Source organism: Pyrgilauda ruficollis, unplaced genomic scaffold, assembly GCF_017590135.1.
Source record: "Pyrgilauda ruficollis isolate IOZ18807 unplaced genomic scaffold, ASM1759013v1 scaffold295, whole genome shotgun sequence".
Classification (NCBI taxonomy): domain Eukaryota; kingdom Metazoa; phylum Chordata; class Aves; order Passeriformes; family Passeridae; genus Pyrgilauda; species Pyrgilauda ruficollis.
The window spans coordinates 48,556-60,754 of NW_024524322.1; the positions used below are offsets into that span (position 1 = coordinate 48,556).

The following is a 12,199-nucleotide window of genomic DNA, read 5'->3' on the forward strand; positions in this document are numbered from 1 at the left end:
GGGTTAGGGGGTCCCGGGGGTTGGGGGGTCCCGGGGCTGAGGGGTCCCGAGGGTTGGGGGTCCCGGGGGCTGAGGGGTCCCGGGGGCGCTCGGAGAGGCTCGGGCGGGGTCAGGAGGAGGCCGGGGCAGCAGTGCCGGGGGATGGCGCCGGGGGCGGCCCCGCTCGCTCGGGGTCCCGGCACGCCCCTCCCGGCTCCGGTAATCACGTGATCCCCCCGGGATGCTCGGGGCTCTCCGCCAATCAGCGCGCGGGGATCGCCTGCATCCCGCTCGGCCAATGGGAAACCGCCAGGCGTTACGTCATGGCAGCCGGCCGCGCCCCGCCTCGCCATTTGCTGCCGCCCTCTCGGGCTCTGGCCAATCGCCGCAAGCCCCGGCCTCGCAACCACCTCGCCCCCGCGGCCTCACAACCGGTGGCGTCATCCCCGCAGATCGTCCAATCAAAATCGCTCTTGCCGTTGACAGGCAGGCACTCAGACCAATCACAACACGGAGCAGCGTGGCCGGGGCGGGCGCGGGGAGGTGCGGGCGGAAGCGGAAGCGGCGGCGGCGGGGGAAGATGGCGGCGCGGCGGGGCCCGGGGCCGGTGGCGGCGCTGGCTCTGCTGGCGCTGCTCGGCCCGGGGTGGCCCCTCCGCGGGGCCCGGGCCGCGCTCAACCTGCAGGAGCTCAGCGAGCTCAAGTACGGCCTCGAGATCCTGGCCGAGCCCGTGCTGGCCGGGCAGGTGCGCCGCGGCACCGGGGCCAACGGCTGCGGGAGGGGGAGGCGGGGGCGGCCCGGGGGCTCTGCCGGGACCGGCGCACCGGCCAAGGGGCTGCCGAGCAGCGGGGCGCCGGCTGCGGGTCAGGAGGGCCGCGCGGGGGGGGGAACGGGGACCGGGAGCGGCTGTGCGGGGCGATCCGGGGCGGGGCTCCGGTCACGGCTGAACCGGGCCCGGGGCAGGGGTCAGGGCTGAGCGGGGCATCGATCAGGGACCGAACCGGGGCACCGGTCAAAGCTGAACCGGGGCACCGATCAGGGGCTGAACCGGGCCCGGGGCCCCGCTCACGGCTGGGCAGTGGAGCCCGGCCGGGGGTCCCTCCCTGCAGGGGCCGAGAACGGGGCCGGGGGCACCGGGGCGGGATCGCGGGCGCTGCCGGGGCTGATCCAGGGCCGGGGGGCTCCCGGGTAGGGCTGGACACGGGCAGGGGCCGCGGCCCGGCGGGAATCAGCGGCTCCGGGGGCACCGGGCAGGGGTCGGGGGCGCTGCCGGGGCTGATCCGGGGCCGAGCTCGGGATGTCGCGGGCAGGGCTCGGGGCACCGGGCAGGGCTGGGCACGGGCAGGGCCGGGGACCCGGCCGGGTCTCAGCGGTTCCGGGGGCTCGGGGGTCCCGGGCAGGGCTCGGGGGGTCCCGGGCTGAGCTCGGCTCGGGGGGTCCCGGTGTCCGTACCTGTGAGCGGAGCGGCTCTGCGGGCACGGCCGGGCGGGGGTCCCTGGGGTGGCCGTGACCCCCCCGGCGCTCGCGCTGCAGCTGCCGCCAGATGTTCCGGATGCGGGGGAGGGGACAGAAGTGTCACTTCGTGTTTCGGGTCCCCCGGTCCGGGAGGTGGGGGGGGGACATCCCGCAGCCCCGGTTTGTCCCGGGGGGGGGACACGCCCCGCAGCCGCTGCTGCCCCGGTTTGTCCCGGTTTGTCCCGGGGCTCCTGGAGCTGTGGGGAGCCCCTGGGGGGTTTTGGGGGGTCCAGAGCCCCCCGCAGCTGCTGGGGCAGCCCAGGGCTGTGCTGTCCCCCCCCCGTGGGACAGGGACAGGGTGGGGGCTGGGCGGGGCGAGGCTGCGGTTTGTCCGGGCGGGGGGGGCTGTCCCGTCCCCCGGGGCTGTCTGTGGGGTCTCTGGGTGTCTGTGGAGTCACCAGGAGGGCTGGAGGTTCTCAGGGAGGTCTCCCCAAGGGGGGCAGAGCCCTGGGGGGTGTTTCGGGGTGCCAGGGGGCTCTGGGGTACCAGGGTGTGTTTAGGGGTGCCAGGAGGGGTTCTGGGGTGCCAGGGGGTCTCTCACCGTGCCATGCCCGCAGTGCCAGGCTGTGATGGTGATGGTGGCCAGGGGTGCCTCTGGGGGATGCCAGGGGATCTCTGGGGTACCAGGGTGTGTTTAGGGGTGCCATGGGGGTCTCTGGGGGGTGCCAGGGGGCTCTGACAGTCCGTGCCCGCAGCGCCAGGCGGGGGACGTGGTGACGGTGGCGTCGCGGTTCAAGCAGCGCTACGAGTGCCGCCTGCCCCCCGCGGCCGTGGGACCCCCCCCCCCCGGCCCCCCCCCGCGCCCCCCGCCTCTACAACGGCTCNGGGTGCTGGGGGGCATGGGGGTGCCAGGGGGCACCGCACCCTGCCTGCTTAAGGTGGGGCACAGAGGGGCATGGGGAGTGCCAGGGGGCATGGGGAATGCTGGGGGCACCCCGCCCTGCCTGCTCAAGGTGCGGCACAGTGGGACAAGAGGGGTGCCAGGGGAGCACGGGGGGTGCCTGGGGGGCACAGCACCCTGCCTGCTCAAAGTGGGCACGGGGAGTGCCCAGGGGGCATGGGGAGTGCCAGGGGGGCATGGGGAGTGCCAGGTTGCTCAGGGGTGCCTGGGGGCCACTGTCTCCTCCAGTCTGTCCTTGTCCCCTCCATCCTTGGGCTGGCACTGTCACCTTCCTGGCCCTGTCCTCTGTCCCGGGCTGGCGCTGGGACTGGCACTGTCCACTCCAGCCAGGGGCCACAGGGAGTGCCAGGGGGGCACCCCCTGCCTCACCGGGGTCTCTGCTCTTCCCAGACCAAGGACTGGTGGACGTACGAGTTCTGCTACGGGCGGCACATCCAGCAGTACCACCTGGAAGGTGACCCTGGGGACAGGGCAGGGACACAGTGGCACTGAGGACCCCTCCCCACGCCCCTCAACACGTGCCCTCTCTGTGCCCATCCCCCCAGAGTCTGAGATCAAGGGCGACGTCCTGGTCCTGGGCTATTACCAGTCTGCCTTCGACTGGGACGACGAGACAGCCAAGGTGCGCACAGCGGGCAGGGGCAGGGCTGTGTCCGCGCCGTGCCCACGCCGTGCCCACCCTGTGCCCACCCCGTGCCCACCCCTGCAGGCCTCCAAGCAGCACCAGCTGAGGCGCTACCACAGCCAGAGCTACGTGAACGGCTCCCGCTGCGACCTCACCGGCCGCGCCCGCGAGGCCGAGGTCCGGGTAAGGACGGCGGGCACGGGGGGCACCGGGGAGCACGGGGGGCACGGCAGGGCCTCACCCCAGGGCCGTGCCCGCAGTTCCTGTGCGAGGAGGGCGCCGGGGATTACATTGCCCGCGTGGACGAGCCGCAGTCGTGCCAGTACGTGCTGACGGTGCACACCACGCGCATCTGCCACCACCCGTTCCTGCGGCCCGCCCCGGGGCTGGCACCGCAGCCCATCCGCTGCCAGCCCGCCCTGTCGCCCGCCCAGTACGTCCAGTACGTGCGTGCCCAAGTCTGTGAGTACCAGGGAGGCCTGGGGGTGTGTGGGTGTGGGGTTGGAGATGTGTGCTGCCCGTCTCGAGGCTGGCACCGAGCCCTGGTGCAGGGCTGGCGCTGTCCCCTCCAGCCTGGGGCTGGCACTGTCACCTCTGTCCTAGAGCTGGCACTGTCCCCTCCTGCCTGGGGCTGGCACTGTTCCCTCCATCCTTAGGCTGGCACTGTCCTTTCCAGCCTAAAGCTGGCACTGTCCCCTCCAGCCTAGAGCTGGCACTGTCCCCTTCAGCCTAGAGCTGGCACTGTCCCTTCCAGCCTGGCTCTTGTTCTCTCCAGCCTGGCCCTGTCCCTTCCATCCTTGGGCTGGCACTGTCCTCTTCAGCGTGGACCTGTCCCCTCCATCCCAAGACTGGCCCTGTCCCCTCTATCCAAAAGGTGGCACTGTCACCTTCCTGGCCCTGTTCCCTCCATCCCAAGGCTGGTACTGTCACCTTCCTGGCCCTGTCCCCTCTGTCCTGGGACTGGCACTGGGACTGGCACTGTTCCCTCTGTGCCAGGGCTGGCCGTGTCCCTCAGACACAGGGCTGCCATGGTCCCCTGCAGCGTGGAGCTGGGGCTGTCCCCCAGCTGTGCTGTCACTGTCCCCTGTGTCCCCAGCTGACACCAAGAGGAAGGTGGAGGAGATCTCGGAGGAGCTGCGGACGCTGGACACACGGCTCTGGAGTGACAGGGACAGCGAGCCCCCCTCCCAGAGCCCTGGGGACCCCCAGGAGGGTATGGCCCTGTCCCCTCCTCACGGTGACAGCACTGCCACTGTCCCCTCTGCTCCTGGGAGCCCCCTTGGCTGTGGGCTTGAAGCTCCCAGTGGCAGGCGTGTCCCCCCTGTGGCAGCTGTGTCCCCCCCGTGGCAGGGAACCAGCCAGAGCCAGCCAGGGATGTGACAGCTGGGCAGCAGGAGGTGACAGCCACAGCCAGTGAGCAGCAGGACAGCACTAGGGTGAGTCCCAGTGGCTCTGGGGACATTCTGGGGGTCTCTTTGGGGGGGTTTAGGGTCCTGCTCCATCCCCTGTGTCCTCCCTGCAGGAGCCATCCCCAAGGGCAGCTGGTGGTCGGGCAGCTGGTGAGTCCTGGGGTGTCCTCCCCGTGTCACCTCCATGTCCCCTGTGCCCCCCTCTGCCACTGCCACCCCTCTGTTGTGGCTTCCCTCATAGATCCACGGAAGAAAATCCACTTCAAGGTGATCCGGAGCCCCGGGGACCTGCTGCAGTTCATCGAGGAGCTGAAGGAGACCACCAGGAAGGTGGGCACCTTCCCCCTGCCCCTCGGGCCCCTCCGTGCCTCAGTTTCCCCCTGAGCTCCTTCCCACTGCCTCAGGCCAAGGAGAAGGTGAGCGAGGAGGAGGAGGAGCAGGAGGAGGCAGCAGCCAAAGCTGCCCCAGCCCCACCTGGCCCCGCAGAGCCCCCCAGCCCCGAGGCCCTGCCCGGCCCCGAGGCACCCCCCACGGGGGAGGAGGAGGAAGAGGATGAAGAGGAGGATGAGGATGAGGAAGAGGAGGCAGGGCCGCTGCTGGCTGGGCTGGAGCTGCTGCCACGGGAGCAGGTGGCGAGGCTGAAGGAGGAGGTGAAGAGCCAGATGGAGCAGGAGTTTGACAGCATCATCAGCGAGGTGGGACCCCTGGGCCGGGACCCCCACAGGGGCACTGGGATCCCCCTGCCTGGGCTGGGACCCCCACAGTGGCCATGGGACCCCCTCACCAGGCTGGGACCCCCACAGGGATACTGGGACCCCCTGACCGGGCTGGGACCCACACAGGGGCACTGGGGGTAGCACAGTGACACTGGGAACCCCCCTGATTGGGCTGGGGCCCCCACAGTGACACTGGCACCCCTTTGCCCGAGCTAGGACCCCCACAGTGGCACTGGGACTCCCCTGACCGGGCTGGGACCCACACAGGGGCACTGGGGGCAGCACAGTGACACTGGGACCCTCTGCCTGGGCTGGAACTCCTCTGGCTGTGCTGGGGACCCCTGGGAGGGTTGGGACCCCCTGACTGCACTGGGACTCCCTGGCTGTGCTGGGGACCCTATGGGATGGTCAGGGCTGCCCAGCAGAGATGGGGACAGCGTTTCTGGGCCAGCTGCTCTGGGTGGCAGCTGGTCAGGCCGGGACCCCCCTCCCACCCCGGCTGCAGGTGGAGGATGAGCTGGAGACCGAGGGGCTGAAGGGCGAGTTCGACCGGAGCCGCGCCACGCGCACCCTGGCGTCCACCCTGACCCGCCTGATGGACCGGCTGGACAGGGCCGAGCCCCGCCGCGACCCCCCCGAGCCCCGCCGCGACCCCTCCGGGCCCCCCCCCTCTCCCGGGGGGCGCAGAGAGGACGAAGAGGAGGAGGAGGAGGAGGAAGGGGGAGCCGCGAGGAAGGGCAGCCCCCGGCCGGGCAAGGAGGGGCGGGTGCGGGTGCGGACGGGCAGGGTCGGGAGCCGCGACGCCCCCCAGGAGTGGGAGCCTCTCCGGGGCAAGCAGGAGCCCCCCCGGGAGGAACGGGAGCCCCCCCGGGAAAAGCAGAGCCCCCCGCAGCTGCCGCAGGTGGAGAACGAGGTGCGGGAGCTGCTGGCCAAGGAGGGGCTGCGGGCTGAAGGTACGGAGGGCTCCGGCCGTGGGGGGGACGGCAGGGGAGAGTTCCCCCGCCCCAAATCAACCCCCCCGGGCCCCCTCCGCAGGGAAAATCGAGATCAAGATCGTGACGGCGTCGTCGGGGGGCGAGGAGGAGGAGGCGGCGCAGTGGCTGTCGGAGGAGGATTCCCGCAGCCTGAAGGAGATTTTCCTCAGCATCCTGGTGCGGGGGCGCGGGGGGGCTGCGAGGGATGGGGAGGGAGCGGCGGCGGCAGCAGGCTCTGGAGGACAATTACCGCTTCGTGTGGGGGGGCCACGACGAGCCCCCCCCGCCCGCTGACTCCGAGGACCAAGACTTCTGATCCCCCAAATCCTGATCCCTTAAATCCTGAACGTGCCCCCAGAATTGTGGCTTCATCCCTGCCCTGGGACTGGGCACAGGGCACCCATCTCTCTCTCATAATGAGATGTCGCGCAGTCGTTCGCCCCCCCGTTTTATCAATAAACCGAGGTCACCCCGGGCTGTGTCTGTGTCGTCCCCCCCCCGTGTCCCCTCCCCCCGTCCCGGGGTCTACATTCCTCACCCCCCCCAAAATTGCGGGGAGGGGCGGGGCGGTGGGCGCGGCAGCCAATCAGAATTAGGGCGGGGCCAGGGGCTCGCCCGGCCTCGGCCAATGGGAGCGGGGGGGGCGGGGAACGCGGAGCCCCCGGGACCCCCGGACGGACCGGGACCACCACAACCCTCGGGGACAGCGGTGCCACCGGCACCGGCGGGACCCTCAGGAACCCGCGGAGCCCCCGGGACCCCCGGATCCGCTGGGACCCAGCAGGGCCCCCAACCCACCCAGGAACCAACAGTGGGACCCCCGGGCTGAGCCGGGACCCCCGACCCTCGGCACCAGGTGAGGCCACACCGGCACCCCCCGCTCCAGAACTCCCCCCGTCCCCAGGGGGGGGAGAGGTCACTGTGCCCCCCCCGGGGACCCTGCCCTGCTGGGGGATGTCACTGTGCCCCCCCCAGGGACCCTGCCCTGCTGGGGGATGTCACTGTGCCCCCCCGGGAACCCTGCCCTGACATCGGCTGCATTTGTGACACGGATGACCTGGGGGGGCAGGGGGACGATAACCCAGGGGTCGGGGGGGAGAGGTCACCACTGTCCCCCCCCAACTGAAAACGGGTTCAGTGTCGCCCACCCTGCACCCCCTGGATTTGGGGTGTCTGTTCAGTGTCACCCACCCTGCACCCCCTGGATTTGGGTGCCCTGCTCGGGGTGCCGTTACTGCCCCCTGGGTGTCACCCCCTCTCCGTGTGTGTCATTCCCCCCTCCGTGGCTCTGTCCTGTCCCCCACCTCCCACGGGCTCCACCCCGGTTGGTGGCAGTGGCAGGTGAAGCCGCAGCGGCTGGGGGGTCCCGGGGGGGTCCCCAATGACCCCCACACTCCCAAACCAGGTGGCCCCATGCCGCTCCGGGGCCTGCAGAGCCCGCGCCTCTCCTTCCACGGGGGCCTCTTGGTGGGCTTCATCACCACCTTCCTCCTCCTCCACGGCCTCCTGCTGCCCCAGCCGGTGCCTGCCCCCAGCCGGGACCCCCGGGTGGCCGATGCCCCCCCCGGGACCCCCCCGTCCCCCGTGCTCTACGGCGTGGCCCCGTCGGACGCTGCAGGTGGGCGCTGCTGCCAGGGCGGGTGGCGCTGGGAGGGGACACGGGGGACTCTGCTGGGGTGGGGCTGGCAGGGGAGCGTGGGGGGGCCTCATCCCCTCTGCTCCAGTGCTTGGGGAAGGTGACCACGCCCCGACGGCGACAAGGCGGGGACATCGGGCTCTCTGCTCCGAGCTCCTTGTCCCGCAGGCGAGGACGCGGGGGTGGCGCGGGGGCTGTTCCAGCGGGTGCGGGTGCTGTGCTGGGTGATGACAGCGCCCCAAAACCTGGAGAGCAAAGCCCGCCACGTGCGGGACACCTGGGCGCGACACTGCAACGTGGCCCTGTTCGTCAGCTCCGAGCCCGCCCCGCACTTCCCGGCCCTGGGGCTGGGGGTGCCCGAGGGCCGGGGGCAGCTCTACCGCAAAACCGCGCGGGCTCTGCTCTACGTGCAGCGGCACCTCCGCGCCCGCGCCCACTGGTTCCTCAAGGCCGACGACGACACCTTCGTGCTGCTGGACAACCTGCGCTGGCTGCTGGCCGCGCACTCGCCCCAGCGGCCCCTCTACTTCGGGAAGCGTTTCCGACCCTTCGCCCGCCAGGGCTACATGAGCGGCGGGGCCGGTTACGTGCTCAGCCGGGCGGCGCTGGCCCGAGTGGCCGCCGCCCTGGCCCGCGGCACCTGCGGCCACGGCGGCCCCGAGGAGGACGTGGCGCTGGGACAGTGCCTGGAGAGGCTGGGGGTGGCCGTGGGGGACTCGAGGGACACGTGGGGACGGGAGACCTTCCACCCCTTCCCGCCCGAGATCCACCTCACGCACCACTTCGCCCCGGGCTTCTGGTACCGGAGTTACAGCTGGTACCCAGTTGTGGAGGTGGGTCACAGCTCAAGGGGGGGACCCTGTCACTGTCTGGGCAGCTGGCGGGGGTGGTTGTGGCCCCCCACAAGTGGCCGTGCACCCCCATGCACGGCCAGACCCCCCACGTGTATCCTCAGTACCCCACAGTGGCCACTGTCTCCCTGAGAGTGGCCACCGCCCTTCTCGGGTGGCATCTGTCCTCACCGTACCTGGCTGTAACACAACCACGGACCCCTTGTGTGGCTCTGGTGTCCCCACCGTGCGTGGCCACGACCCCCCTGCTTGTCCCTGGTCACCTCCTGTGGCCGTGACACCCTCGAGGTGCAGCCACGTGTCACCCCCGTGCCTGGCTGGCGTGTCTTGCCACCACGGCCATGGGGGCCATGGCATCGCCCCTCAAATCCCCGTGCGGTCCCCAGCCATGCCAGGACATTCCTACCCTGTGTGTGACCAGCGTGTCCCCCACGTGGCCACCGTGTCCCCCCTCACACCTGGCCACAGGTGCCCCCCGTGTGCCCACGGTGGCCTTGGTGCTCCCTGCACAGCCATGATCTCCTCCCATGGCCGTGGCCCCCAGCCTGTCCCCCCTACGTGGGGCCCAAACTCCAGCCGTGGTGTCCCCGCTGTCACCAGTGTCCCCTCCGTGTCCCTGTGGCCTCTGTGCTGGCACTGCCCCGGCCAGGGGCTCTGCTGACCAGGAACAACCCCCAGCGCCCCTTCCCCACCCTGCCCCGTGGCACCAAGGGGGTGGGGGGGCCCTGGGTGCCCGGTGCCACCCCTCAGTGTCCCCTGTGTCCCCCCAGGGCCCGCAGTGCTGCTCAGATCTGGCCGTGTCCTTCCACTACGTGTCCGGGGAGGAGATGTACGCGCTGGAGTACCTGAGCCAGCGGCTGCGCCCCTACGGCTACCGACCCCGCTACCGGCCCCCCCTGAGCCCCCCCGNCCCCAAATGCCCCGAGCCCCCCCTCCGTGTCCTGCGCCCACCCCAACCCCGCGTCCCCGGCGGACCCGCGTGGCCCTAATTAGCGGCTGTTAATGAGCTTTGCGGGATTGGGTGGCCCTGATCCGGGGTGCCGGGAGCGGGACGGGGCCGCGGGGGTTTGGGGGGACCGGGGAGGGACCGGAGGTGTCTGAGCAGTGCACGGAGCTGGGGGAGGGGGGAAGGGTCCCACCGGGGGGGCTCTGGGTGGTGGGACCCCGACAGGACCCCAAGGCACTGCCAGGCCCCTCTGTGGGGACCCTCCCCTCCTGTCCCCTCCTGTCCCTTCCCGTCCCGTCGCCGCCTCCGTGGCTGAGCTGGCCGTGTCCCCGCTCTCCGTGTGACCGTGCTGGCCCCCCTTGGTGGCCGTGCCCCCCCTCAGGGTGTCCCTCCATGGTGACAGTGCTCCCCCCCCCAAGTCCGTATTGTCCCCGTGGTCCCCCGTGTTGCCCACCACGGATCCCCCGTGGCCGTGACCCTGTGGCACCCCCCCAGGTCCCTGGACCACCCCTCCCGGATCCCTGGACCCCCCCAAGTGCTTGCCCCAGCTCCTAGGGGAATTTTGGGGGTCAGGAGCAGTGGAGAGGGGACGGTGCCCCCGGGCTGGGGGGTGAAGGAGGCTCCGTATTTGGGGGTCCCTGCAGTGGGGGGAGCCGCCCCCCATTCCTGCCCTGGGGACCCCAAATGCCCACTGTCACTCTGGGGGGTCTGCGGGACTCCACGGTGGGGGGAGAGCCGGGGACAGACAGACAGGCAGAGGGACAGGGGGCAGGGTGGCAGGGGGACAGAGGGACAGGGAGACAGACGGACAGGGGGACACGGTCTGAGCTGGGGACAAGGCCCTGCAGCTGTGGGCGCCTCTGAGCTGGTGGTAGTGAGGGACAGCGGGGCTGGGAGGGTGGCAGGGGACACCTGGGGGACCGCCCGGGTGGTGACGGGAGCAGCGGCTGGGGACGAGGAGGGGACAGTGAGGAGGGGACAGTGGGGGTGGGACAGTGAGGAGGGGACATCGGGGGTGGGGGTTGCCCAAGGCTGGGGGGCTGTACAAGACAAGATGGCCGATTTTGGCACCCCTGTGTCCCTGAGCCGCTCCTTGTCCCCGCACAGCCCTCCCGAGCCCCCCCGCGTGTCCCCTCCCCATCTCCGCACGTCGCTGTCCTGCGGCTGCAGCCGGGCGCTGTTGGCTCCGCCCAGTCACACAGGCCACGCCCACATGTGGCCGCACCCCACTAAGCCCCGCCCACACAACAGGCACAGCCCACTGCGCTCGCCAGTGTAGCCACGCCCACCTAGTATACATCACAGCCTCGCCTACCTATCAAGCCCCGCCCTTTGAATAATAATATTTGTTGGCCACGCCCCCTTATTTACATAGGGACGTCCTACATTAAGTCACTGCCCCCTCAGGCCCCGCCCATCTCATTACTATGCAAACCCCGCCCCAGCTCAGATGGCCACACCCACCACGGTGCTGCCCCGCCCCCAGGCCCCTCCCCCACCTCTCAGTTTTGACCCCCGAGTGCCACCTGTGTCACCCACCCCGTGTGTCCCCACTGTCACCCACCCCCCGTGTGACTGTGTCACTCACCCGCCATGCCCTCCGCGCCCCGTGTCACCCACCCTCCGTGCCACTAACGCCCCGCACGAGTGTCCCCTGTGCTCTCCATGTCCCCTGTGCCCCCCGTGTCCCCTGTGCTCTCCATGTCCCCTGTGCCCCACTGTGTCCCCTGTGTCCCCTGTGCTCTCCATGTCCCCTGTGCCCCCCGTGTCCCCTGTGTCCCTCCGTGCCCCCTGTGCTCTCCATGTCCCCTGTGTCCCTCCGTGCCCCCTGTGCTCTCCATGTTCCCCAGTATTCCCCGTGCGCCTCCATGTCCCCTGTGCCCCGCTGCGTTCCTGCCACCCCCGTGTCCCCAGTGTCCTCCATGTCCCCTCGTGTCTCCCCGTGTCCCCCGTGTGCCCCTCGGCGATCCTGCCACCACCGTGTCCCCCGGGAAGGACGAGCCGTGTCACAGCACCAGTGTCCGACATTGTCACGTACTTACAGTCACACCCGAGAGATGAAAACGCTGTACACGGCCCGGCCCCCCGGGCCTCCCCGGACCCCCCACAGCACGCGGGAACGGGGACAGGGGTAGGACAGGGTGATGTGAGCAGAGGACAATGGGGTGGGGGGTGAGGGTGACAAGGGCGGGGGTGACAGGGACAGGGGACGGCATGGGCAAGGAGTGACACGGGCAGGGGTCACCCCGCCGTCAGTACCCCCACCCCAGCTGTGCCCACCCCACGCTGGGGCACAACACCCCGCGGAGGGGACAGGAAGGTGGCAGTGGCATCGCTGTGACCCCTGGCATGGGGGTCCCTGGCACGGAGAGGGGGACAGGACCAGCGGAGACCCCGACATGGAAAGGATAATAAATAGAGCATCAAAAGTACAAACCGTGGGCAAGGGGCGACCCCGGGGGTGGCACCGGGGTGACCCCGGGCCGCGGGCACGCACAGCCGGGGGGCACCGGGGGGCTCCGGGGGGCTCCGGGCCCCTCGGGGCTATACCAGGGCGGAGCGGGGCTCGCAGGGACCCACGCTGGCGCAGCTGCTGCGGCGGCGGGGCCCGGGGGTCGGGGGGCCGCCGGGGGTCGGAGGACCGGGG

General features: G+C 71.1%; 3 protein-coding genes across 3 annotated transcripts in view; 2 read left to right on the plus strand and 1 right to left on the minus strand.

The window, feature by feature from the left end:
• Positions 1–521: 521 nt before the first annotated feature.
• OS9 (OS9 endoplasmic reticulum lectin) lies at positions 522–6,326 on the plus strand (the record flags this gene model as incomplete). The annotated part of the gene is made up of 14 exons (XM_041472650.1): positions 522–724; positions 2,190–2,447; positions 2,786–2,849; positions 2,941–3,017; positions 3,105–3,203; positions 3,281–3,482; positions 4,117–4,233; positions 4,371–4,456; positions 4,543–4,579; positions 4,671–4,759; positions 4,834–4,887; positions 4,924–5,124; positions 5,651–6,098; positions 6,181–6,326. Coding segments are annotated over exons 1-14 (2,043 nt in total), but the record flags the coding sequence as incomplete, so codon positions are not given.
• Positions 6,327–6,535: 209 nt separating this feature from the next.
• On the plus strand, positions 6,536–9,595 carry LOC121356355 (glycoprotein-N-acetylgalactosamine 3-beta-galactosyltransferase 1-B-like). The gene is given in 4 exon segments (XM_041472651.1): positions 6,536–6,968; positions 7,525–7,737; positions 7,924–8,588; positions 9,377–9,595. Coding segments are annotated over 4 exon segments (1,530 nt in total).
• A 2,184-nt stretch (positions 9,596–11,779) lies between these two features.
• Positions 11,780–12,199, minus strand: part of AGAP2 (ArfGAP with GTPase domain, ankyrin repeat and PH domain 2) — a 15,390-nt gene continuing 14,970 nt past the window's right edge. Inside the window, exon 19 of the mRNA XM_041472633.1 lies at positions 11,780–12,199. Coding sequence (XP_041328567.1) covers positions 12,097–12,199 — 103 coding nt within the window. The 3' untranslated portion in view covers positions 11,780–12,096.